This window comes from Camponotus vicinus, unplaced genomic scaffold (genome assembly GCF_025532165.1).
Source record: "Camponotus vicinus isolate PSW18456_S1 unplaced genomic scaffold, iyCamVici1.0 SCAF_1, whole genome shotgun sequence".
NCBI classification, from domain to species: domain Eukaryota; kingdom Metazoa; phylum Arthropoda; class Insecta; order Hymenoptera; family Formicidae; genus Camponotus; species Camponotus vicinus.
In genome coordinates this window covers 14,214,148-14,240,573 of record NW_028141945.1, presented here as the reverse complement: position 1 = coordinate 14,240,573, position 26,426 = coordinate 14,214,148, and the positions used below count along the sequence as shown (strand labels likewise).

The following is a 26,426-nucleotide window of genomic DNA, read 5'->3' as shown; positions in this document are numbered from 1 at the left end:
CGATGATATTGTTCGCGGGTAATTAATAAGTGGCAGCAGATGCCCTCGTTTCGCAACAATTCGCGACGATTATACCCACCCTCGAAACGAACTCTGTGTCGTTCGATCATGTACCTGCGACAAAAATCGCCAATATAACAACAAACAGTCGTACACTTGCGGGAACAATACGATTATACGAATATAATCATTATTCATGGGTCGCGTGCTGTGTGTCAATCGTATCGTTCTCTCGATAGCGAGATTTTTCTTTCTCTTTCTCTCTTTGTTTGGACATGTGTTGCCGACACGAGATGCTGTGACCGCGATCGCTGGACCACGGCCGTTCCTGTAACCCTATCCCCCTTCCCTCTCTCTTTTTCCTCGTACCTCTATTTTCAACCCATCTCTCTCTCTCTCTCTTTCTCGCATTCTTTTTTTTCTTTCAAAGAACTGATCGTCGAGCCGTTTTGTCTCTAATGCGACGATTGTTGGCGCGAGTCTTGAAACAAAAATGCGGCCGTACCATCTGTCGGACCGAAAGAGGCGGACGCGCACGCGTGAGAAAGAGAAAGTGAGACAGAGAGAGTTGCGGGAATAAAAGAAAAGAGCATCCATAAATGCGCGCGCGACCGAGGGATTGTTTTCTAGTGGCTCGTCGTTTAACCCCCGCTGCTGATCCTCCCTTAGCGACAAGAGCCATCTCCCTCTTTCTTACCTCGTAGGGTTGTCGATAACGCCGTTTAGACTCTCGATTTTTTGATCCTTTGTTACCTCCCCCCCCCCCTCCCCATCCTTGTGTATCCATCGAGAATGTTGTTTCTCCCAACAGCGAATTTTTTTCGAAATGTTTTTGAGATTAATACATATATATTTTTTTATACTCATTTATTTTTATATTCATTGCATGTATATTTTTTATATTTTTTAAATATTTTAAATATTTTATTTTGTTAATATTAATATTTTCAATATCGATATTTTGTGTGTGTGTGTGTGTGTGTGTGTGTGTGTATAAAAATTTTATTATATTTTAAATTATTTTACAAAGGTGTGAGAGTGAATGTTAATAAGTATTAAAAAAATCAAAAATCAAGAAGAAAAGGTTTTATCTCAGTGGGATTTAAATTTACAATAATAGTAAGTTTCTCGAGCCGTCAATTTTGCGATATCGGAAGTAATTTACAATCGCAAGGACGACTTGATGAAGTTCGTGGCGAGCTGCGGTTCGAGATATACGGGACACCCAGTAGGTGGTCGATCCGCGCCTAACACGCACCCCGCATAACACGTAAATGCGGTGTAGTAGCAGGGTCGTGGATTCTAGCAATTACACGCCCTCAAGTGCCCTCGGAGACGGAGCCCCATTAGGACGAGAGTCGGGGGATGTTTTAGCACGGCGTGGCTCGATTTTCGAATTCGCACAGAGTATATTTATGTTCTTGTGCGCCATTTTGATTTCACTCAAGTATTTGTCAATATCTTCCGACATTGTAAAATATCTCCGATTGCTTATTTTTACAAATATTTTCTATTTATTTCCAATTCTAACAATCTCTTACAATTTAGTAAATTATTTTTTGACAGAATTGAAATTAACAAAATTTTTGTATATAACGTGGAAATTCTTTAAATCTTTTTGTAGCTGTTTTTCTTCAAAATAAAATATATTTATTTATTTATTTATTAAGAATAAACGGGAAAAAATTTCTTTTAGTTAAAAAAAGAAGAAGAATTTAAAAAAATCATTAGCAGAAGCGCATATAAGATAGAAATGCATTAAAGAGGGTGATTAATTTTTTGAAAAATAGTAAAGCTTAAATAAAAAGGATGTGTTCATAGATATAATGAAATATTCGAATTAATTAATATATAACGAATAAGTGTAAAAAAATTAATTACACAGAATAATTTTACACAGAATTGTGTTTGATACATATAAGTACACCTGATTATAAAATCTATTTTTTCGCTAGCTCTCTCGGTTACGATGTTGCGGAAAAACATCCATTACGAGTACGACCGGTCATGTACGGCCATAGATTGCTGTAACAGCATCACAAGAAGCTGCCATCCAAGCTTCTTTATATCGTGTTGTCTTACGCTGGTAGCGAGAGCAAAACCGGGAAACCCTCTCTGAGTGCTTCGCTATGTAAGCCATTTCGCCGAGCGGTGGGTATCGTACATCGCCATCGTTATATCCAGGTACATGTTCACCGTATATCTCGTATACGTCCACATACGCATACTTATATATTATATATACGATATATATAATATCGTTCCATGGTCATGGCTGAAAACGATTAATCCTCCACGTCGAGACGTCATTGCCATCTTCGGTCCCTTAATCGGAAGTCTCCGAATATGTGTCGATGACATGACCTGACGTTACAGTGCGCGAACTCGGTTTCTATCGAAGTGGATTGATCATTTAAACCTTCACCCCCATCATCTGAACGTTTCATCTATTTTGTGTTTAAAAAAAAAATATGATATTTTCTTATCAATTACAAAGCGAGAGGGGTGGAAAAGGAACGTTCTTTTTTTTTCGGGCTTCCGTTATCTCTAGGTGAATTTTCGTTCTCGTCGAAACGTTCGTCAGTGCTCGATATCCGTGCCGCGAGAGAAAACGACGGTGAGTCGAATTTTCGTGCATTTCCCCCTTCAAATGTTTAACGACCGCTCTTGTCGTGGCTGTAAATTCATTTCGAGCATTACAAAACGACGAGGCCGGAGTAAAACGTGTCAGTTGCGAGGCGCGCGAAAACAACGAAAATAAGTACGCTCCACGCTACAGCTACGTCTGTTACATCGAGATTGATTTTGCAAAGGATGAAAATGTTTTTTTAAAGAAAAATGTTCAAATATATATATATAGGGTGAGCCACGAGAAATTACCTTCCAAGATATCCTCGCAATTGATTTTGCACGAAAAAAACGTTTAAGACAAAAGTTGAATAATTTTGAAAGGACCACATTTTGATCATCTCAATTCTTTTTTTCAAAAGATTATCTTTTGATTTTTTCAAAGATTATCTTTATTTTTTTTAAAAGGAATTACTTTTTAATTTAAGATAAAAAAAATTTTAATTTAAGATAAAAAACTTTATTTACGGGAAATTTGCTTTGATAATAATAATAATAATAATAATAATAATAATAATAATATTATATTAAAGAAATAGTAAAAAATACAAGAACGAAAGAAAGATACAATACATATAACAAAAATTAAAAAGAGTGATACAATACATAAAACAAAAATAAAATTAAAAAAAAGAAAGATAAGAAAAAAATTTATTTATATATACATTAATAATATGTTATATAATTTGTTATATAATAATTTGTTATAAATCGATTCCTCGCAATACTTAGCATAAGTTGTAAGGATATATAAAGGACGGCTGAAATATATATTAATAAATATAGTTTACAAGATATTTTATACTTTAATTTGACATAATTTTGCACAAGCTATGAGAGAGCGGGAGAAATATTTTCGCTTATTTTATCTCAATACTTTTGTGCACAAAATAATGAGAGGAGTTAAAATTGGTGTAAAGAAAACACACATTTTTTATTTTTTAAGAAAAAGATATGAATTTACAATAAGCAACTATATATTTATAGGGTGAGTCTGATAAATTCATCACATTTTTTTCGAAACGATTAGAGATAGAGAAAGATACTCTTTATCAAAATTATAGGTCAAATAAGGGAATATACTGTGGTTAACTTTAAATATCCTTGGTTTCTCTCTTGATTTAGCAATTAAAATTTTCTTTTTTTTTAATAGGAAGAGGTTCTTTTGAGTCACTCCGATCGATAGTACTCAATAATTTTTCTTAAACTCTTTTTAAAGATATTTTTACAAAATTAAAAATGAGGATAAAAATTAGAAACTTTTTTTTTATTATTACAATAAGTGTTCATCGTACATTATCAACATATTAACATATCAATTATTAACATATCAAAAGAGCTTCTTCATTAAAATATAACATTTTTTTAAATCGAATCAATAAATATCGAAACTATCAAAATACAATAGGAATCTTTGCTCGCAATGTAATCTGCGCACTTGCAGATTATACAATATTGCACGTGTGAGTGTGTTTGTGTGTGTGTATTTTAGACTCCGAATGCAAATTGATATCACGCCATTGTCGATGGCACGATAATCAGTTTTTTAGCGCCGCTGCCATTTAACGTCGATCGCGAGTATCGTTCGTAACACGACAGGAGTCGCGTCGGAATGACAGCTTGATCAAAGGACCAAGCCGGGCCGTTTGATGTCTGATGCACGCGCGCTCCCGTTTCAACCGATCAGCAGCCGGTCGGCGGCTGGATTCGAATTCGCGATCGAACTTGAAATTTCGATAGGACACCGAGTCGAATCGCGCGCACCGCAGGCTTTAAACGGATATTTCGAGATCCTTTGACATTTCATATGTTTTTTCCCAGATCGACGTTCGACGTGACGCCGAGTAATGAAATTTTCGAAAAACAATGAAAGGCCGATTGTGAAGTAGCTTGACGCTCTCGGGACGTCATCGGGAATAAATATCCGTTTGTTCATTTTCCAAATGTTGCATATTTTCTCCTCCTCCCCCTTTCTCTCTCTCTCTCTCTCTCTCTGTTTATTTGTGTAAAATAAATGCGCTACTTTTTTTCAATTCAGAAATATATCAAATTTTTTTTCGAAGAGAGGGATCGCGGCAATACACGCTCCTTCCTTCCCCCGCACGAGTTTGCGGGGCGTGATTCGAGTTTGATGATCGTTCGTTTAGGAACGACAACGAAATTGGATCTTCTCCCTCTTATCGCGCTTCCCTAATTTTTTATCCCCGACACTCGGATCCTCGTCAGTTATTTACGACTCCTGGTTGTTCCTTCCGCGTCGCGGGGGAGGTTGTCGTCAAGACTATCGAAATCAAATTAGAGCAAGAGCGAAAGAAAGAATCGGTCGCATCTCCCCCTGACAATTTCGAGTGAAATATGAATTCTCGGCTTATTGGCTGCAGGAGAGTCGTGAATATCTTGCTGTGATTTCTCACGCCTCGCGATTGATCCTCTTTGCCTTCTGCTCGATTGAGATTTTCGAGAGGGTTAACCGCAAACAATATCCTCGGAATGACGCGCGAGCCCTTGAGCGCAGTAAATGAGAGGAAGCATGCTTTCTCCTCTGCAAACTGTCGAGGTTTTCTTCCAACATTTTTTGTGCGTTGTCGCATTTTTTGCTTTTTGAAGAAAAGGGTGCATTGACTTTTCAATTTCGAATGTTTTTTTTTTCGAGCACGGCACGATCGCTCGCAGGTGATAGACTGTTGCTCGATTAGTCTTCAACTTGTTACTTGTGTGATACATCGTATGAATCTTATATAATGATTCTCGGAATAGTGTCTAATCTAAAAAATTTTATTAATTTTAATATTATTTATTTTAAATAATTTTATTTATGTTGTTGTTGTTATTATTATACTTTGAAATTTGTCGTAACATATAATTTACGTACTTTCTTATTAATAAATATTAAAGATATTTATTTGTACTTTATTGATTAATCAAAAATAATTGAAATAAATAAATAAATAATTTTATTTATTATTTTATTATATATAATATGTATATATACTTGTTTTGTTTAAAATTGTATTCTTTGGTTAGATAAATTTTAAAAGAGAGATTACAAAAGAAAATTTCCATTTCTTGCATTTTCTTATCTTCTTTCCGATAAATGATTCGACATTACAGCGATTGTTCTTAAGGCACACGATTAAATCTCGTCGCAATTCGGCGATCTTTATGAAATTACAGTACCATCGATGTCGCACCGCAGGGTGCTCCGTAACCCTCGACTCTTCAACTTCACGCCTTTCAAATTCTCTCCTCCCGTCTCCTCCTTTACGCCGCTTTCGGTGCGTAAATCGGGAGGATGCAACTGTAGGTTACGTTGACGAGAGAGATGTCCCCGGGATGAGAAACGTCTTGCTTTACGTTCCCTCTTTCAATCGCGCCCTCGAAGGTCCCAAAGGGTGACGCGAGTCACCTTCCCTAACACATCCTCGCTGGGTTACACTGTCCATCGATTACTCTTCCACAATTGCGGATATTTCGACGAAAAGGTGCCGTTAGATCGGAGATACTCGATTCCCAGATGGCTGTCGTACTTTCATCCCCCTCTCCCCGATCTTTCTCGTTTCGCATCCCCCTTTTTTTCGTTCCGAGAGTCCCGTAGTGTTCGCGCAGTCGGAGATGCGTAGCTTCTTTCTTTCTCTTTTTCCCTCCCCTCCCTGAATAGAATCACGGAGCTATTCTTCCGAGCATTGTTGAGCGAAGGCGAGTCTATTCGCACGTGATGGAGTGACGATTGCCGGAGATATCTGGCCTCTTATCTCTGCCATTGCGAATCCGTTTGTCAGCGAGCGATGATCCTTCGCAATGTGTGCGAGGATTCGATCGAATCCATCCGTCGATCGATGGAATAGACACGTAGAATAGAAAATTGTGTGACGGAAAATATTTACTATCTTTATCTAGTAGCCCTTCCTTTCTCCAAACAAACGAATATATATTATTTTTTCGATATATATTTTTTTCTTATAATCCATTGATAAATTAATTAATTATTTGATTTATTATTTTAGTATATTATATAGGCTATTTCTTAATAAGTGTGAAAAATTTTAGATGATTATTTGTCAAAAATTGAGGGGGGTTTTTCATATAAACATATACTCCTACATCCCTCCCTGTGGAGTTACAAAAACCTCCTCCAAAAATGGGGGTAAAAATTAGGTTTTTATTTTTTAGGTTTTTATTATAATTTTGTTTTTGTTCCAATTTTCCCAACATTTATTGTTTTAGATAAATTTATTTAATTTTATTTTTATTTTAAAATTTAACTTCTCGTTATTCGAAACCTATGCTATTTAGCATCATGCTGTGCACGATAACGTATTTTATTTTTTTTCTTGAAAACTATTGATTTTAAGAAAAAAATAAAAAAATAAAAAAGTTTCTAAATAAATCAAACTTTTTGATGCATATTTTTAGATGATCATATTCCGGAGGCGTGTAGGAATATATGTTTATATGAAAAATCCCCCTTAATTTTCGACAAAGAATCATCTCCTAATTTTTCGCACTTATTAAGAAACACTCTAAAATAAAGTAAATATATATTATATATATATTTATTTTATTTTATTCATTTTTTTAGATAAATTTTAAGAGAGATTACAGGCAAAAATTTTCTCCATTTCTCATATTTCGCGAATTACAGAAACTCCGTTGTTTGCAAAAAAATTAAACGACTGTATCTTCTCTCGTTTCAACAAATGCTTCTCTCATCTAATCGAAAGCTATCGAGCTTCGATCTGCAAATGAATAATGGTCGCGCGACGTTAAAGGTCGATCGATAACGATCTCGATACCAACGCGATTCGGAGACGGACTCGCACAATCGTCCACGAGCGTTTAAATGGAGGGATAACTGGTGGGAGGGAAGGAGGGGAGCGATCGCGATGATCGAGTCTCCGCGGATCTCCCTTTCCCGCGCGCACCGACATTTCATTCTGTGGGTGTTGCGGGGGTGAAAAGGGGGGGGGGAAGGAGGGAGAGGAGGTGTAAACGGTCAGATCGTATCTATCCAGATGAGGAGAGAAGTGGCCGATACAAGCCGCCCTTCCGCCCCTATTTCTCCTTTCCTCCCCACCTTCGGTGGTTGCGCAGCACGAGTCCAAGAGAGGATTTAAACTTTCGAATTCGCTTTTTATCTCGCGTTGTACAGGGATTCGCAGGATCCGCGGGGGATGGTAAACGGAATGAAATTCCGGAGGGAGAGACGGTCAGCGAGTGAGCGCGCGCGCGCGCGCGCCTTCCATTGTCGGCCCCTTGTTTACGAGCCGGGCGTGAGATTCCGTCGCGGAGATTCGATTCTTTTCGCGACGATTTATTCGGCCAAGGACCGTCGCGCGAGGATTAACTACGGCCGATATCTGGAGGCCGCGAGATTGGATTGCTCGGCCGGAGCGGTGATGTATTCCCGGAATGGAGAATAAAAGAGCGGGAGACCTTTCACAGGGCGCACAAAGAAGGAACGACCATGAATTCCTAGACGGATAAATTCCCCGCTTCCTTCAATTGTTAATTGAAGTTTTCGTTCGTCGCGTATTATTTCTGCAATTAATGCACAATCGATTTAAATGAGAAATAATGATAATCTAGAATATGTCGAGATCATTATTTTTCTTTATGTGCTAGTCAATGAATGATTAAAAGGTAATTTTTTTTAAAATTATTTTGATTATTTATTTCATTATAGTCTTTAGTTTAAGAAAAGTGTGAATAAGTGTGAATAAAAGTATTGTTCAAGAAAATTTAAACAAAAATTTTAAAGTATTTTTTTAAATATTTCCCATGACAGTTTTATTTTAAAAAGTGGAATAATGTATTTATTTTATTTTACTTTAAGAAAAAATCCGATATTATGCAATAAAATGTCTTACATAAACGCAGTAAATAAAATAGATATATTATTCTAGTTTGAAAAATAAAATTATCTCATGGATAATATATAATTAAAAATTTTCGCTCGAGTCATTATGTAAATTTTCTTAAATAAAAGAATTTTTATTCGAAACATTCTTTCATAATTCTATTATTTAAAAAAATAATTTAGTGTATACTCTTAAATCAAGCACTCTATATTATAAATATATATTATAATATATATATTATATAAATATTATATAAATATTATATAAAAATATTATATATATATATATATATATATATATATATATATTATAAATATATTTTTTAAATAATAGAATTATAAAAGAATGTTTCGAATAAATTATAATATATATATTTATATTTATATAATTTATGTAATATTTTTATAACATTTTTAGGGAATCGATAAAAATAGAGCGAAAGCGCGAAAAAAGAAAGAAGAGGAGCAAAACTTCCATTTTCCTTTAATTACGATGTTGCGGAACATAGATTATGACGTTTGCTCGCGCTCAAAAACATCTGTTCCCTTTCCTTCCTCGAACGAGTTCCACCCTTGCGCGGTTTGCCCCGCTAAGGACCGATATATCCGTAGGGGTCTCACCCTTCCCTCGATCCTGTTCCTCCGCGCGCGAGAAAACGTCGATCGGGTCGAGATTTCGTCGAGTGCGTGCGCCTCGTTTAAACAGCCCGAAGGATAGCCTAATTAGAATTTAATCGTCCTTGCGTGTGCGTCGATTCTCCCGCAGATAAATCTTATATTCTCGGTCGCGATACCGCGTCCAACTGATTACATTCTTATTTAAACGTACGGGCCGCTTAGATAAACGAAACGAATCAATTAAATTCCAGTCGACTTTTATTTCTAGTCGCACACGCGCACACACACACACACACGCACACGGAACCGATTGGAATTTATATACACAAGATTGAATTCTCTCTTATCTTCATTTATCATTTATAATACCGAGGGAGGAACGCGATATAACTGATTTATTCGATGAATTGCGAAACAGCTGGACCAAGAATACACACACTTTTAACCGGTATTGCGATACTTTGGCAAAAGGAAAAAGAATCACAAAGTAACGAAGTGTAATGTTCTGTTAATTGAAAGGGAAGTCTCTCTCGCCGAATGGAGAAAAAAATAATAAAATCCTCATCTCCGCGGCGCGACCTTAATTATGGCGAGCCACCCTCCCAAGGGGGTGGTTGATTAACAACTTTTTCGCCGACGAGTTACGCGAATTCGCGTTATCCTTCTAAGCTCTCTCGCTCTCGGACGGTAAGAACGGGCGAACCGTCCATGGGAAGGGGGGGGGGGGGAACGGGTGGGGAGGTCCGACCGAGAGATTGAAATTTAATGACGGACACGAGATAAAATTAATTTAACGGCGAGTTGCGCCTGTGAATTACCCGGGGGCTGTGTGCCGAAGCCCGGATCACAATGGCGCAATGGCCTGGCCGGTGGGCACGGCAAACTCCGCGCATACACACACATACACATTCACGCACATACACACACACAATCGTTAGTTTAGTCGTCGTCACCGCCGTGTATGCCAGTAGCATTACTATCCCCCGGTCCGCTCGCGCACCATCACCATCACCAGCATCACCACTACCACCACCATCATCATCAGCCGGAGCACGCTACCACTACACAACCCACGCCATCAACATCGCCGCCCGTTTGACGAGGGCGAACGAGCCACGCTCGAACCAAAACATAATTAGCCTGCATTGTTAATGCATCAATATTTGCACGCTGTCCTGCCTTCCAGCCGCGTGAGCCGCGCGCTTTCCAATAAGCTCGCACTTTGTTGCATCCGCGATATTACGCGGCTGTGGTAGGTGTGCATACATATGTATATATCGCCGTTGATTACCCGTCGATTTTTCCTTCCCTCGTTCTCTCTCTCTCTCTCTTTCTCTCTCTCATTCTCGCTCCCTTTCGCCCATTTCGGTGGACGCTTACCTGGACACACGAGCCGCCGACGCGGTGTAAACTCGATGCACAAACCCGGTGCACCTGAATTAATCGCAGCGAATCGCGCGCGCCACTCGCCGATTAATTCATAAACGAATTTTCGTTCGCCATAGAAAGATATATGCTAAGCGCCCCGTGTAGTTTCCGGGCGCGTTAACCACGGTTGCAATATTAAGAACCGAGCGATGCCTTTATTTTAACAATATTCAAGGGCCGATCAGATGGATTGAGTACAGATGATCTAATAATTAATCCTCGTTATGTACCGGATTTGACGAGAGAGATTTGATAGACGCAGTTTCACGAGGAAAGTCAAACAGGACCGACTGAATTTAGGACCACGATAATTGGGAGACTCGAACAGGAGAGAAGCCAATAAATTTGAAGTATTCAAACATAAGACATAAGTGTAAATAAACAATAATCAAGAAACGATCAGATTGAGTAAAGATGATTTAACAATTAATCTTCGTTATTTACCGAATTTAACGAGAGGAATTTGATAAAGTAGTTTCGCGAGGAAAGTCAAACAGGTACTTAGCAATTGAATATAGGATTCATGACAATTGAGAGACTTGAACAGGAGAGAAGCTAATAAACTTTAAAACACATAAGACGTGCCGCAAAGTTAACAGACACGATGGAACGGGGTAGTTGCACGAGGGTGCAAGAGGGCTCAACGTACACCGGATTTTCCCTACTTCGTCGACTTCCGGTTGCTCGCGTGCCGCAATTCTATCGCCCGCATCTGGATCTCTCTTTCTGCCGATCTTGGCCGCGTAACCCAGTTTCCTTCTCCTCTAACGCTTCATTGCGTCAATCATCATTAAACGATCGGCATTTTAATTAATATTCGATTCATCGAACGATCTATCGATATATTTTAGCGTTCATTTTGACAAAATATTCTTTAATATCAATTGGAATATATCTTGTAGATGTAGAATTAAAAAAAAATATCTTATAAAATATTTCATCAGTAAAAATCGTAACAAATAAAATAAACGAATCAATAGACACGTAAAGTTGGATGAAAATCGTCTTGTATATTTGCGAGTTTATAATATATATGTTATATATATATTATATATAATATATATATAACATTAAAATATAACAAATAAATAAATTTATATTATAAAATTTGAGAAATCATCTACAGTCGCTATTTCAAGAAGAAAATCATTCCTATAAATAAAAATCATTCTTCTGTATCTCGAGGCGATCTCAACTCGACTCTAAAAATCGTTAAGTCGAGCGTGTCTCTCGGAGAGTGAGAGGGGGAGGACGGACGGAGGGGGGACGACAACGACAAGCTGCGGAGTCTCTTTATCGAGACACGGGGGGCGTTTCGCGAGCGCAAAAGAAGCCCCCCATGGCACGGGGTCTTCCGTTAGTTCATCGTCTTCCGGTGACTTCCGGTGGCCTAACGAGGGACAATGCTCCTGCGTGCACGCGGCGCAACAATAATCGCGTCTCAAGTTCCTCCAAGCGGGAGGGCGGTTCTTCTTCGTCCCGCTCGCTTCCTCCCCTCCCCTGCCCTCCCCATTCTTTCTTCCTCTCGACTACTTATGCCTTCAATGACATATTAGGAGCCAGCGTTTGGAGAGGCGTCTTGTGTGCGTACACAACATGGGGATGAAAGAGAGAGAGAAAGAGAGAGAGAGAGAGAGACCGATACGCGATTTTCGACTCGAACACAAATTATAGACTCCCGGGTCGACCGTTGACGCGACTTCGTAGATCCGTCATTCTACTTCGGCCACTCTCTGGGACATACGTTCATGCTCATGTACTTGAAATGGCATTCACGGACACGCACGTGTCTCTCTCTCTCTCTCTCTCTTTCTCTTTTTCTCTCGAATCTCGATCTTTCTTAGCGGATCGAGCACGCTCGGATCTGGGCTCTCATTCTCTTCTCTCTCGGTGTCTTTGTGGGGAGACGCGCCAATCGCCTCCGGGCTCTATGTCGAGGAGTCGACCACGCGAGCTTTTTACAGGAGGCCACTCGAGCGCGAGACAATTGTTTAGTCGCCTCGAGGACTGACTTCTTTCTCTCCTTCCGCTTCTTCTCAATGAGCTAGTCGCTCTCCTTCTCTTACTCTTTATTTTTTCTTCTCGGCCTTCCTCTTTCTCGTGCGACCGTTAACGGTCGACGGCGAGGAGACGTCGCCGAGCAGACTCTACTCTCTTTCTCGGCGTCGATGTATTTCCAATCGAACTCCGGGGGATCGCATAATGAGATATTGTGCACTTGAGTACTGTGAAAAAAATGAATCCGACGAATATCGGAATTTTTCTTCCGGTTTGTACGTCTTTAACTCTCAATCTAAGGAGAACTTGTCAGGAAATAATAATTTATAAAAATTTGTAGTAAACGAAGATTATGATGTGTTGAGATAAACAAATTCTAATATCTCGATTTTTAAAGAACACTATCGAACGAAAATTAGCGATAACACAGGCCTGCGAGGGTCAGTTGCAAAAAGCAGAGTAGGTGAATCTGACAGATTTTTTGACGCTGATAACGAATCTGGCTGCAGAATTTCTCTAGCACGTCACGTCCTCGAGTAATTTATAGTTAAATAGTCCAAAAATGGCAATTTCGGCAAATTTCGTGAATTTATTAAGGAACAACCTAATTTTTTTTTATTTTTAAAGAACACTATCGAACGAAAATTAGTGATAATTAATCTTGATAGTCGTGTATAAATAATATTGTTTTATATATATATATATATATATATATATATATATATATATGAATCTCTTCAAAATGAAATTCTGTGTGAGATGTGTCGAACTTAGTTTTTTATAAATTTCTTAATTTTAGTATCAGAGAATACGATTAGCACTCTGGTAAGTTTTTATAAATTTCTTAATTTTAGTATCAGAGAATACAATTAGCACTCTGGTACTAATGTTGTAAATTTTCCAAAAATTTTATTAGTCTAATTTTTTTTTGAGGGGGTCACATATAGCTAACTAAAATTTTTGAAATTTTTTGAAATAGCTTAATTCTATTAGATATGATATTTATTTAAAAAGAACAAGTGATTGAAATAAAAATGGATTTTCTATATATTTTTCAATTTTTTTCATTAAAATACACAATCCATGCGCGTGTCATTTGGGGATCGCGGAGAGGGAAGAGAAAACCCTGTCTCTATCTGTCGCTCCATCCTTTGACAGTCGACGACACGCCCGCAAAATTGCTTCTCTGGCGTGGAAGCTCGGGTCGCAGCGCGGGAGAGACAATTTTTCGGGGGCTGCGAAAAATATTAATAACTCCGGTGTTGCAGAGCAAAGGACGTAGGGTTCCCCGAGTAAGGGATGGTATGGCCGGGGACTCGTGAGTGGCGAGGGGGAAGGGGAACAGCAGTAGATCGGGGGTAGCGACGAGGGGGTGGCAAGTGTTTCTGTCAGTTTAATAGCTTCGCGCCTACCTACCTACCTACCTCCTCTCATCCCTCCTAATCCCCCTCCCTCCCTCTCCTCGCTCCCACAAACTCACCCTACCACGCGCGCACTTTGCCGCCGACATTACAGCATCGTCACTCCACGTGTCAGAAGTTTCGCCAGACGTAGGAGGTCTGCTTAGATCTGATAACCCTTTGATATTCCCGTTATTTATTGCCCCCTCGTAGATTCGTTGGTCTTCGTCGTCGACGCGTGAGAATCGATTGAATCCTCGAGTCTCGGGTAATTCCTGCGTCCTGTTTCACGAAACCACGATTCTGATGCTCGAACGTAATTGGGAATACATTTAATTAGTAGAGAATAATAGACAATGAAAATTCGAAAAATGAATAAAAGTGATATCTCGCGAGAGAATAAAAAAAATCGCGGCGGATTATTTTACGCTTTTCGTAAAATAATCGTGAAATTAAACAGTATTATGCTTCGCATGCGTTACATATATGAGCAACGATAAATATCTAATTATCACTAAAGCTAGTATGTAATAACATTTAATTTTGCGTAATAACATATAAATATTTTAATTATAAATATTTGCAAAATTTCTAAATAGTACAACATGGAAATAATGCATTATAAACAAGCGTTGCATAAACATATTTAATTGTCAAATTTTAGTATTTAATTACATTTATTCTCCATTATCTAATTATATATCGTGTGCTTGCACACATAATTAAATTGTTCAACTTTAATTCTCGCAAACTTTATTACCTCTCTACATCCGAGCAAGAGTTTTTAAGGACATAAATTTAATATATATTTTTTATATAGTTTGAAGACTTTTGTGACATTTATATATCTTCATCTGTCAAATTAAAAAAAGTCCGAAAATTCGCAGAACGACATTTTCTTTCGCTTTCGTCAAGAAATACACGGTTTCTTACCGTCGTTGGTGCCAAGGTGATATCGCGCAATAGGCGATATCAACATCCGTGATGTGGGGACATTTTTATGCCTGTGTAAATCAAGCCCCTCCAAATATTGCGCGAAGGACGAGAAGGTGGTAGACGAGTGAACAGAAGGGTACCGGCGTCGCCGGCCATAAAGAATGATATAACTGCACGCGACACATGTCTTCCCGGCTGCGAAACACAGTCATATTGTCGTTACTGCAGCCTTTTTCCGTGCCCGAAATGAAGATTTGTTTCGGCGTCTTTTTCCCGGCTCCGTCATATATTCCTGCGCGGCTTTATCCGCGGTCGTCCTGATTTTATGGCCGCGAGATTTAAATCATCGCGTCCCCGCCTTCTCCCCCGCCATTAGCCTGGGAAATAAAGCGACAGAGAAAATAGTAGCAGAATAATTTTCGATTATTTTCTTCTTTTTTTTTTAAGAGACAAAATTGTGGAAAAAAGAAGGGAAATTGCGCGCGGGAAAAATTATTCCAATAATTTAGCTTGATTTTCCAATAAATACTCGCACTCGTTTAATAAAATTCTTTTAATAAAAATAAGTCTATATCTTCGCGTTTTACGATTTCTGAATAGTACGTTAACCTTCGGCCTTTGATAATATTTTGAAGAATAAGAATTTCGGATATTCCGTCGAAAAAATTCTAACAATGAGACATTTTTGCAGGAAAGAAAAAGTATATGCATGCGAGAGAGCCATTGATGGAGCTTGTTTGAGATTTTACAAGAAAAATCTCGTTATCGGTTAAGACGAACGTTATACATATGTTCATGGAAAAACATCATTTTTTTCTGTCATACAAAGAGTAACAATACGTGACGACGACATTGACGTTTCCGACATTCTACTCCTCCGATTGATTTTGAAGTCACGTTGATGGTCGAATCACGTCGGATTGTCGAGTGCGATTGAAAAAGAGAAATCGAGAATTGACTTGGAGGTTTGTGACGGTCACTTTTCGCAGTGAAATAAGTGGCCACCCTTGTCCAATGAGAACTCCGATGGCTATCCCATTGACCTCATCTCCGCGTGAGGTCCCTCCTTCCCTTCATGTTCTCTCATCGAAGCACCTTTAGACTTTTTGCGATAAAAAATGTTTCAGTCCGTTGACATCCTATCGCTGACTGCTAATGCAGTCGGAGGTTTTGCTCTGCTTCGTGACCGTTCTTGAATTCATTTGCGAGAAAAAATATAAAACGTGAATGTGAGAAATACAGGCGTTAACGGTACGTTTCGTGTCGTTCAGATTTGGGACAGTTTCTCAGCTGATTTGTGTCATGCTGGTACTAGTTCAGTAAAAAGCATTTGCAAACATGAGAGGAATATAAAAAAGTTATTTCTTGTACGCAAAGGTTTACTTAATTCTCATATTCTTTAAAAACTCAATATAGTAATTTTATTTCCTTTTTTATCATACTTTTTAATTTTATCTAGACATTTACCTTTATGTGATGTTATTTGCAATGTTTAAGATTGCACGTAACGAGAAGTAAAAAATGCAATATATAAATATTATTCGTTGTAATTGTGAATAAATAATTATTTATTGTGTTATATTACATTATTATATTGTTTTATTTATTATATTATTATAACATTATTCATTTACATTGTTACTCTGATAAAATTGTTACGTCCCACCCTTCATATGAAAATCGATTTTTGCTCAATGCTCTCGCGTCTTCGAGAAAAGAATCCCGACTTTGACATTCAGCTACCGCGAAATCTCCTCCTCGTTATCAGCATCACGTTACGATATCCCCTCCCCTGTTATCCCCTCCTCAGGTTCTCTCAACAGTCGCATTACGCTCCATCGCCGAAGCGCCAGGTTCCTCTCGCTCGCTCTCCCGAGGGATGCTGTAGTCGCCTTGGTGGGGACCTCGATGCGATAGGGGTTGCTCCGCCCGTGAACCAACCAGAGGTCCCGTTGGAGGTGACCCGCCACACCCCGTGTATCGTCCCTGGGATCCCGAGAGAACCCTCGTCGTGCCATCCTCTTCTCAACAGATTTTGGATCCTCTAGTTCGCCAAGGGCCAGCTGACACGGAGCAGCGCTCTTTCCGTTGTGTCCGTCTCTTCCCTACCTACCTATTACAGAGCCCGCTCTGGAAAGGCTCGGGCGCTACCCCCCCGGCGCGCGATCATATCTACCCCCTTGGAAGTAGACCCGGGGTACTCGAATCCCAGTCGCGACCGCGTTCTTAGTCGACCCGACCGATCGATCGCTCGATCATGAAAACATTCGGCCCGAATTCCCGCCGACCTCGCCGTTCGTCATTTTTCGTGATGTTGACGTGATCCCGTGAGAGGAAAACTTCTTGTGATGCTGATGTGCCGGGAGTGATCCGTATCCTCCAAAGTCTCTCCGAACCCAGAGTCATTTGGAGGATCCAGGATTTCGGATCCGAGGCGAGTCACACCGATGAACGATCTCGATCTGTCCCGTTCCGTCGTGGATTGCAAGATGAATAACGGTAAGTCGAGAAGCGATCAGGACGGGTGATGGATATAATCGTCGACGGATCCATGATTGTGATAATCGCGTCGATTTATATCGTAGTGAAACGAGCGAATTGATAAGACGAAATCTTTGATATCCGGTGCGACAATCGAACGATCTTAATTCGACAGACGAATTAATCAACAAATAAATAATTCTTATCAAATTAAGATACACTCGTGAAATCGAATGTGCTCTGCACCTACTTTTACATAGATAAATTACACGTATTAGCCTAATTTCATGAATACAGTTAAACTAAGTGAGATAGTTTAACGATTGGCCATTTGTCATCATCTACTTCTGCAAACAAGACGTTTACTTTATTAAGATCAGCTTTCAAAGCACTGTTCGTCAGGCTGTTATCATGAACTCAGCTCCTACAAGTGTCGCCTTTGAGGCCAAGCATTCTCCCGTGCTCGATGTTCGTACAAACATCGAGCAAGGAAGCTTAACCGCAGACTGTCCGGAAGCCAGACTCCGGAGATTCGATCGTCTCGTCCAATTTGGCCTGCCTCGGCCCCTTGGCAATTCCGTGACATGCTGATAGTGTTATCGACGTTCCACGATACTGCTCCTGGCCGCAGAATCCCGTCGCTTTTCTAATTAACCTCTATCTGCGCCCCCTCTCTGGCCTTGATAGGGAGATCCGATATTGTCAGCGAGATTGCGTCTTTAATCGCGTTATCCGCAATCGGAGCTCTCGGATACGTCTCGCGACGCGACAAATTAAACGTGCGTCGCCCGTTTTTCCAAAGGATCCTCATATCGCCAGGATGTCCTGTGCGGTCAGAGCAACGTGGTCTGTATGCGCGGTGCAATCGCTCCTTCCGACATCTCCATAGTCGCCAATTTGCTTAATTATCTTTTCCGGAAGTCCACGCGCGCTCGCGCCTCCTGGACAAGTCCTACTTTGCTGGACATTCGAGATGCATTACTCCGGATTTTTTTTTACGAGTATTTTTATTACCTCTAGGTCTTAACTCTTGTATCGGGTTTAATGGTAACGTTGAGTAAAGAATTAATTATGACAGATAATCAACATAATAAACGAAGACAGATAATAAAAGAAGAAAAATTGTTTTAATATTGTTGAACGTCTCTACTCGAGTTGAAAATTTTCAACCTCCATTTTCCCATATTATAAATTCTAGATTCTAAACTTTGATAGTAAATAGTATTTAAAGTGCAATTTTTAAACAATTTTTCTTAGAGCAGCTTAGCAAAACTATGGATTAAATAGTTTCGAAAGGAAATGATCTGCTAAAATCAAAGATTAAAAATTGCGATCGAAATAAATTTTGCTCATGCAAAAATTATTCTCTCTTCTGAAATATACGCCAGTCGAAATTTTTCTTCTACTTCGCAGTATCTCTGGGCTTTCCATTTAGTCAAGATTCACTTGACGATATTTTAACGCGCGCTTAATTTATCTACTTGACGATTGATTAATCCATCATTTGCCCAATCGTTATTTGTTAAACCTTTTGATCGCGAAACGTCAATCGTCTATACATCCGGCGCGTGCAATTCTAACAGGAGGCAATCGATGGACGAGTTCACGAAGTGAATCACACGCGCATCAATCATTGATCGTACAATAGACCCCGTGCGATGCAAAAGAGTCATTTGCTTTGTAACTCGCTAAATACGTATTATTATTTTAAATAGCATAGTGCAATTGATAGATATCTTTCATCAGCCAATAATATTGTAATAATTATTTATTGTAATCTTTATGTAAAATGATACATATGGCGTTCTTACTCGATAACAAAATTCTCTCTCTCTCTTTTGATAAATCAAGAAAAATTATTTCTTGATTTATTATGACGAGTATACATTTAAAACAGAGATTGATGTCTTATTGTGCTTCTCACGATTAAATCTATTATGGATAATCGAGCAGAGAAATTTCTCGCGCGATCGATATTAAAAAGAGAGAGACAGAGAGAGAAATTCTTCCCACGATTAATTTGCGTCGGATACACTAAGCGTTTTACTAGAGCGGCACTTTGCTCTAATCATCCCTAGAGCCTCTTGAGCCGCTATCATCGCGGATAATGTCACGCATGGCTCAACAAGTATACTCGTACTTCTCTGTCAAGGGAGAAAAAATACACTCCCGGCACTTGTATCCCACAGGAGTCAAAGACCCCTGGGCTTTCGAGGGTTTCCCAAATATTGTTGTTGTATCATATCGACTCTAGCGGCGCGAGAGGATCTGAAGTGCGTATCCGACGTACCCTCGCGCGATCAAGTCTCTTCTTTACGATCATCTCCGTCCGCGAGCGAATGGCTCCGCCGAATCGTGTTTGCTCTGGTCGGATTTAGATAGAAATTTGGGATAACAGTACCATGCTACGTCTCTGCAATTGTTTCGAGATTTATTGTTACTCGATCTTTCCTTTTATTTAAATTATATGTAACGTATAAACCTTGTATATAATGTATAAACCTTGTTATAAAAACAATTTAACACAAGTGTAATGTTACAAAAAATCGTTAATTCCCAGAGATTTTTATTACAGAAAAATTCTCTAAAGTAATTATGACAATTAAATATATTGACAATATTGACATTTTATGGTAATAAAATATTGACAATTCTATTGGTATCACTTAATTTTTTATTTTTATTTTTATACGATTCTCTTTACATAACTGTGATGTAATTATTCGCATAATAGTTTGAATAGAATAATTTCCATTTTGGGAATCAGAATGTATATCAGATGGCTATCTTTCAACGATTCATTATATTTCTTTCCATTAGTTATGGCGCATCGCTATCGCCACTCGTAGACATCCTGTCTCTTTGAACTTCGTGTCGCCGAGCATGCCTTGCAGGATCATCGTTTTCTTTTACGACTCACCCGAGTCGACGTAAGTCGACGGGGATCCTTAAGTCTTTGTTTACTCTCTCGATTAGAATGGAATTGAAGCCGGCATCGTAAAATTGATATTTTTAACGTTTTATCGCTCTGTATATGAACTTCCTACAAAGTTCACCCTTGTTGAAAAAATGTCTTTGAAGAATGGTCTCTTCTTTTTATCGCTTCGATTAAATATGTAAGAGCAAGAATAAATTAATTTGAATTAGTGCGAAATTAATCGTGAGAAAATTTTGATAGTAAAATTATAACCTTCTCTTTGTTCTTCCTTTCCCTTTGTCTCTCCTCGACAGTTTATCTACCTACTCAATACACCTACCAGCTCGTCGCTGAGACGATCATTTGCTTAGTCGCCGATTCACACGAGACTTTTGCTATTTGCAGAGGACTCTCAATCTTCGCGGATGTAAAGTTCACAGTTTGTTTTTAGATAGCTGATACACCGCGCGGATATATCTTTCGATTCGAAGATAAGACAGGCCATTAAAAAGGGGCGAATTGTACAAACAAAACCAGATTCATGCGATGCCTCTTTATCGCTTCGAAAAGCGTGATATTTAAAATAATTGCCGTAATAAAAATCGACAATGGACGATTGATGCGAGGAATATAGAGAGAATTTAATTGAATTTAAAATATGACAGATTTTTATAAACAACTTGTCTCTTTAATAACATTCGTACATCTCTGAATTGGACGATAATCGCAATTTAAATTATTTGACGATGCGAATGTTCGCTAGCTGACGTCGATGCATCAAGAACAGCCGACAAGAGGACAATAAAATTCTTATCGCAGCAAACATCCTCGGCTTGGGTGTCACTACATGCGGCAGCTGCGTCGAAGAAACGTGCCGCAGATAGCGTATGCCAATTGGCACTTGTCCTTGTGTGTCTAGGATTTCGTCAAGTTATAAGAGAGCGAGAAAGAGAGAGAGAGAGAATGAATTTATTGCACCTCTCCTGTGAAACCATTCATGATTTTCCGACCTTCATTGAGAGCAAAGTTTACACGAAGCCACGACCTTTCTCGCAACAAAACGCTCGTGTACTTGGGTTTAATATCACGAACCGCGACTTTATCGCGGTAACACAACGCGAATTGCCGCTTTCTTAGAAATGACCAATCAATACGTCACGTTCCGGAAAATCGTCTCTCATCAACGTTCCACGTGTAGATTCTTCTAGTAAAAATAGAACTTTCGCAAATGGTGCATTATATGTTATTAAATACGCATTACTGAATAAATGTTTAAAGTGCCAACTGACCTCCTCCAAATAATCGACACGTGAAAGGAGATAAATACGAGTTATAGTCATCAAACGCTAATTAATAAAACAAATTATTAATAAAAGTAACTAATAAAAATATTTATTCATCTCAATTGTTGATAGAAACTATTACTTAATCTAATTTTTCTATTTTTAGTCTCAGAGATTGAATATCGAACTGAAAAATATGGGAAGAATGAAATAAATTTGCAATATTTCTTTATGAAAATAAATTTACAAATTAATTTCTTATTCTCTCGTACATTTATTCAAGACTCATCGATTACATTGAGAATCTCGGTATTCTTTTCTTTCCAGGAAGCAGCGACGAGGGAGAGTTGACATCGGGCGCGACAGGCGGGGGTGGCAGCAACGAGAGCGTAGAAATGGAGGAGAACGAATCGACTCGCACGAGCAGCAACAGCAACAACAACAATCCAGTTTACAGAGATCCGAGAACCCTTCAGGCGCACGAAGTGTCGCAGGATTACAATCAGCAATCGAGGACCGCTTATCAACAGCGCGGTTACTCGCCAGGGATGGACCGACAACGCAATTACGAGAAGGAACATCAATCGTTGACATCTTCCAGAGAGGAGGAGAGAAAGTTGTCCTGGGACTATAGCGAGAAAAACGCGCGGAAGGAATATTCGAGATCGCGGGACCACAGCAACGAGTACCGTGAGTCTTGCAGTTTTCCGAACATGCGAAATGTCTTCACGGTCTCGGCTTGAGTTGTGCGCGCGAAAAGAACTGCTCAAAATTTTCCGATCTTTTAGATATTTTTTATCCAAATTCCAGGTAAAATTACAGAATTTTTAGAGATGAAATTTTTTAAAATAAGTTATTCTTATTATTGTTATTTGCGTTTTCTAAAATATTTTCGGGGTTACTCAAATCTTACGTGATGGAAAAAATTTCTCAGAATTTTCTGATCTTTTGGATATTTTTATTCAAAATTATCGAATTTTTGGGTAAAATTTTTTCAAAGTAAATTGTTTTTATTTTGTGCGTTTTTTTAAATTTTCTACTCAAGCGATCAAAAAGGAAAAAATAATTAAGAGCAATTTAAATTTGATAATTGTTAGATTTAAGAAAACAATAACAAAAAGAGCTGAATGGATTTTATAAAGAAGTATTTTTGCATTTGGCATAACATTTTTATTTTTTAGTCATCAAGAATTACACTAAAAACTGTATAATGTATATTCAATATTTATATTTTGAAAACATAAACTAGATATTACATATTTATGATATATTTTAAACACATTATTCAATATTCTCATGAGCATATTTTAAATATTTAACTGCTGAATAAAATACACCTTTTCTAGCTTTAATATCAATTTATTAATCATAAACTCAATTTGAATAAGAGCAATAATATTATATAATCTAAATACTAAAGCAGAAAAATATAATAACATACGCGAATAAAACAAATGGTTTAAAAAAATCTCAGAATAAAAACAATAAAATAAAATCAATAAAATTTCTCAATAAAATTCCATAAGATTCGCTGCCTTTTCAGAATAAAAAGAAATCCCTAAGAATTTTAGATTTTTCCCGAATAAAAATTTTGTCTATTCTGTTCTTTATTTTTTTTAATGCGTTACATATTAAAAAAATATTTAAAATTTGTCAAAATTACGCATCCCAGTATTTATATATTTTAATATAATCATAGCTTCTATTTTCTGAATTTACAATTTCTGCGACTATAATTTTGTCGATTCTTAATATAAATATACCGATAAACACATTATAACGTTTATCTGCGTAGAGGACATGAAGCAGGAGATAAAGCAGGAGATAAAGCAGGAGATGAAGCAGGAATCTAAAGATCACTCGAGTCGCGAATGGGTGTCACCGATTCCGGAGGTCGAGGTCGGTGGCTCGGCACCGGGTGGCCCGTATGTTCGCGCACGCAAAGACATCCCCCGCGGCGCGAGATTCGGCCCGTACCTCGGCAAATGGGCAGGCGAGCCCTTCAACCCCCGTTACGCGTGGGAGGTAAGTCGCATACTACAACTTTCGCAGTCTATACAATTGGTATATACATATATATCTGTGTGTGTATGTGTGTTTATCGTTTCCGCACCCGCTTTCGAATTCTCGAGCAGAGGCAGTCGAGGCGTAAATCGTGAAGCGAATAGGTCGGTGCTCCATCAGTTCAAACTGACCTTTTGAAGCGAAAGATTTGCAGTTTGCAGCGATCTCAATGTTGCGACATAGTCAAACTTTCGCTACTTTTTATCTAAGCCAATCAACGCAGTATTTTTTTTCAATGCCTGTCGATTCCAAAAGCAAAAGCTCATGTTATTCGGAAAAAAAACGAAACAGTCTCGCAAAAAGAAATCTATTTTGGAAATTTAGCATTTCATATTTCCTGCTATATGATTCATGTAACATATATTTTTTATCTCGATATGATGTGTAAATAAATATATAGGAGAATATTAAATTCAATAAAGTCAGTTTCCTCATATTTGAGTATTTGATTTTTCTCATCAATATTATACGTTTGTACAGATTTTTTCTTTCGCGAAGATTCACGAATCTCATCCGACATTATCTCGATTCTAGATTGTCGTCGAACCGTTTGAAAGATGATCGATCTGTTTATGGTTGGAGTTCGACGCAGGAATGTTTCATCCCGCGTCCAAGCCCGATGTCAGTGGGTCTCTTCTATCCTCTACTGCTATAATCCCGGGTATTATCCGGCAGATGCCGGCAACGGTAAAGGGAAGGGAAGGGAGGGGAGACAGAGAGCAGATAGACAGAGTCGTCTTCGACAGCAACCACCTGGCCGATTCGTTCGCCGAAGGTGTCATCCACGTTGACAGATCTGTCAACTGGATCATCTCGGACAATCTTTTTCACTTTCACTTCCTCCGACAATTTTTCGATTCCGAAATTCGAATGGAATTCGTTGAAGTGTGTGCATGTGTGTGCGTACCTTCACTGGGCCGCACATTCCCAATCAACCGTAAAATCGGAGTTCGAAGTCAGAAGACTGGAAAAGTCAGCTTGTTCAAGTCTTGGATGGATAATAATTCGTGCGTGATAAGCGCTTATCTTCAATTTTTTGCAATTCTCGATATAATGTAGGTTTCAGAGACCTGCCACGACGTGTTACGCGCGTCAGAAGAGATTTCCAAGTCTGGACAGTAGGAAACTGATCGCGTACTGGTCCAGGGAGAGGAAGGGAGGGAGGGGGATGTGATAGATATGATAGCGCGGCGACGTTAGCGCATGTCGCACTGACAAAATGTAAATGGCGCCATCCATCTAACTGCCGACAAAAAGGCAGCCGGGGCCAACTGTCGGAGTGGCGATTACAGGATCGATTAAAGCCAAACTACCCCTTCGTTTCGTCGGGCCGATCTATCAACCCCACGCGCATAAGCGTGCGAGAGGGAAAACATCGCGAGAGAAAGAGAGAGAGGGTCGACCGCGATTTCTCACGTCGATCCATGCTTATTGCTCTAAAGCCGCGCAGGCTGAAGGAAAGTTTTCGAAATCATCGAGACTTTCATTTTTTTCAGGATTTTTAAAGGAGTAGGTTAAATTGGATCTGACGTAACGACTATTGTTATATTTTAAATATCGGAGTAAAATGAATTTTATCGCGATATGTAAAGTTTAATTGTGAGTTTTATATGGTATGTGAAATATGAAAGGCTTTAGAATTTTCAAATATAAAAATATTGAAATCATAACGACGGAGGATTATTCTGCGATATCAAATTTCCATGACAATATACGAATTCTCGAAACCTCGCGAACCTTTTCCGGAATCCGGGTGAAGCAAAAAAGCTCCCTTTCGTTCGATTCACACGTTAGGATTCCCCGATCCTAATCCTTTTCTCACATCCTTCGGGAAACGCACTAAAGTTTTCGCGGCGCGTGATCGACAGGGGGGAAAATAAGAACCACGAAACCGAAATTCGCCCCAAATTTTGGCGTTTATCCACTCCACACCGAAATTTCCACGTGAGAGATCGGAAAGTTTTCATGGGATTATCAAACTTGGGGTAAGATTGCTTCAAATCAATTTTCCGGTCAATCTATAAATATTGTTTTTTTCCAGTAATAAACAAATTAAATCAATTTAATTTTACTAATAAAATATATTATTAAGACTATCGCAATCATGATATATTTCAAGAAATTTATCATTACTTTTTATCAATTTTGAAAATATATGAGATAATTTTATATATATAATTTTATATTATATTTATATATATGTGTGTAATATATATATATATATAAAATTTATATATAATTATATATATATATATATAATAATAAATATATATATATAATAATAAATATATATATATAATATATATTTTAAATATAAAAGTTTTTACATAATTTTATACTCGTAATACTATAATAAAATAAAATAAAAAAAATAAATGTTTAATCTACGGAAAGAATATTTTGTTACTTGTCAGGTATGTAAAAAATTGTGAAAAATTTGCGGTACATACAGAGAGAGAGAGAGAGCGAGAGAGAGAGAGAGAGAGAGAAGTGAGAGAGAAAGAGAGTTGTCTTTGCAAAGGACTTGGATTATTGCCGGGACTCGAATTCGCGGAAAGTTTAGATGTATCACTATTACATCACCTGCCGTGAGATTCCTGCCTCGTTTTCCGAATCTCTCGAAAAAAAAGGGTGAGACAAAATACAAGAGAAAGGAAAAAAGAAAGCTGGAAAGAGAGAGGGACAAGAGGGGAGGAGGAGAAAAGGACCCTCTCTTATCTCTTTCTCTCTCTCTCTTTCTCTCTCCTCGATGTATCCTGTTCGGTGACGCGTGATCCGCAGGACGACCGACCTGCGGCGTGCCTGCGTGGCGACTA

General features: G+C 38.5%; 1 protein-coding gene across 7 annotated transcripts in view; it reads left to right on the top strand.

Moving 5' to 3' along the window:
* LOC145976348 (transcription factor hamlet) overlaps positions 1-26,426 on the top strand; it is a 100,746-nt gene that overhangs the window by 37,827 nt on the left and 36,493 nt on the right. For 3 of the 7 annotated variants that reach the window (XM_083107420.1, XM_083107419.1, XM_083107423.1), the window contains 3 exons: positions 1,956-2,184; positions 21,874-22,236; positions 23,342-23,571. In XM_083107420.1, coding sequence (XP_082963546.1) covers positions 21,942-22,236; positions 23,342-23,571 — 525 coding nt within the window. In that variant the 5' untranslated portion in view covers positions 1,956-2,184; positions 21,874-21,941. Of the gene's footprint in view, positions 1-1,955; positions 2,185-16,797; positions 17,365-21,873; positions 22,237-23,341; positions 23,572-26,426 lie in introns of those variants that run through there. The other 4 variants (XM_083107413.1, XM_083107411.1, XM_083107416.1 and 1 more) reach the window with 2 other exon arrangements.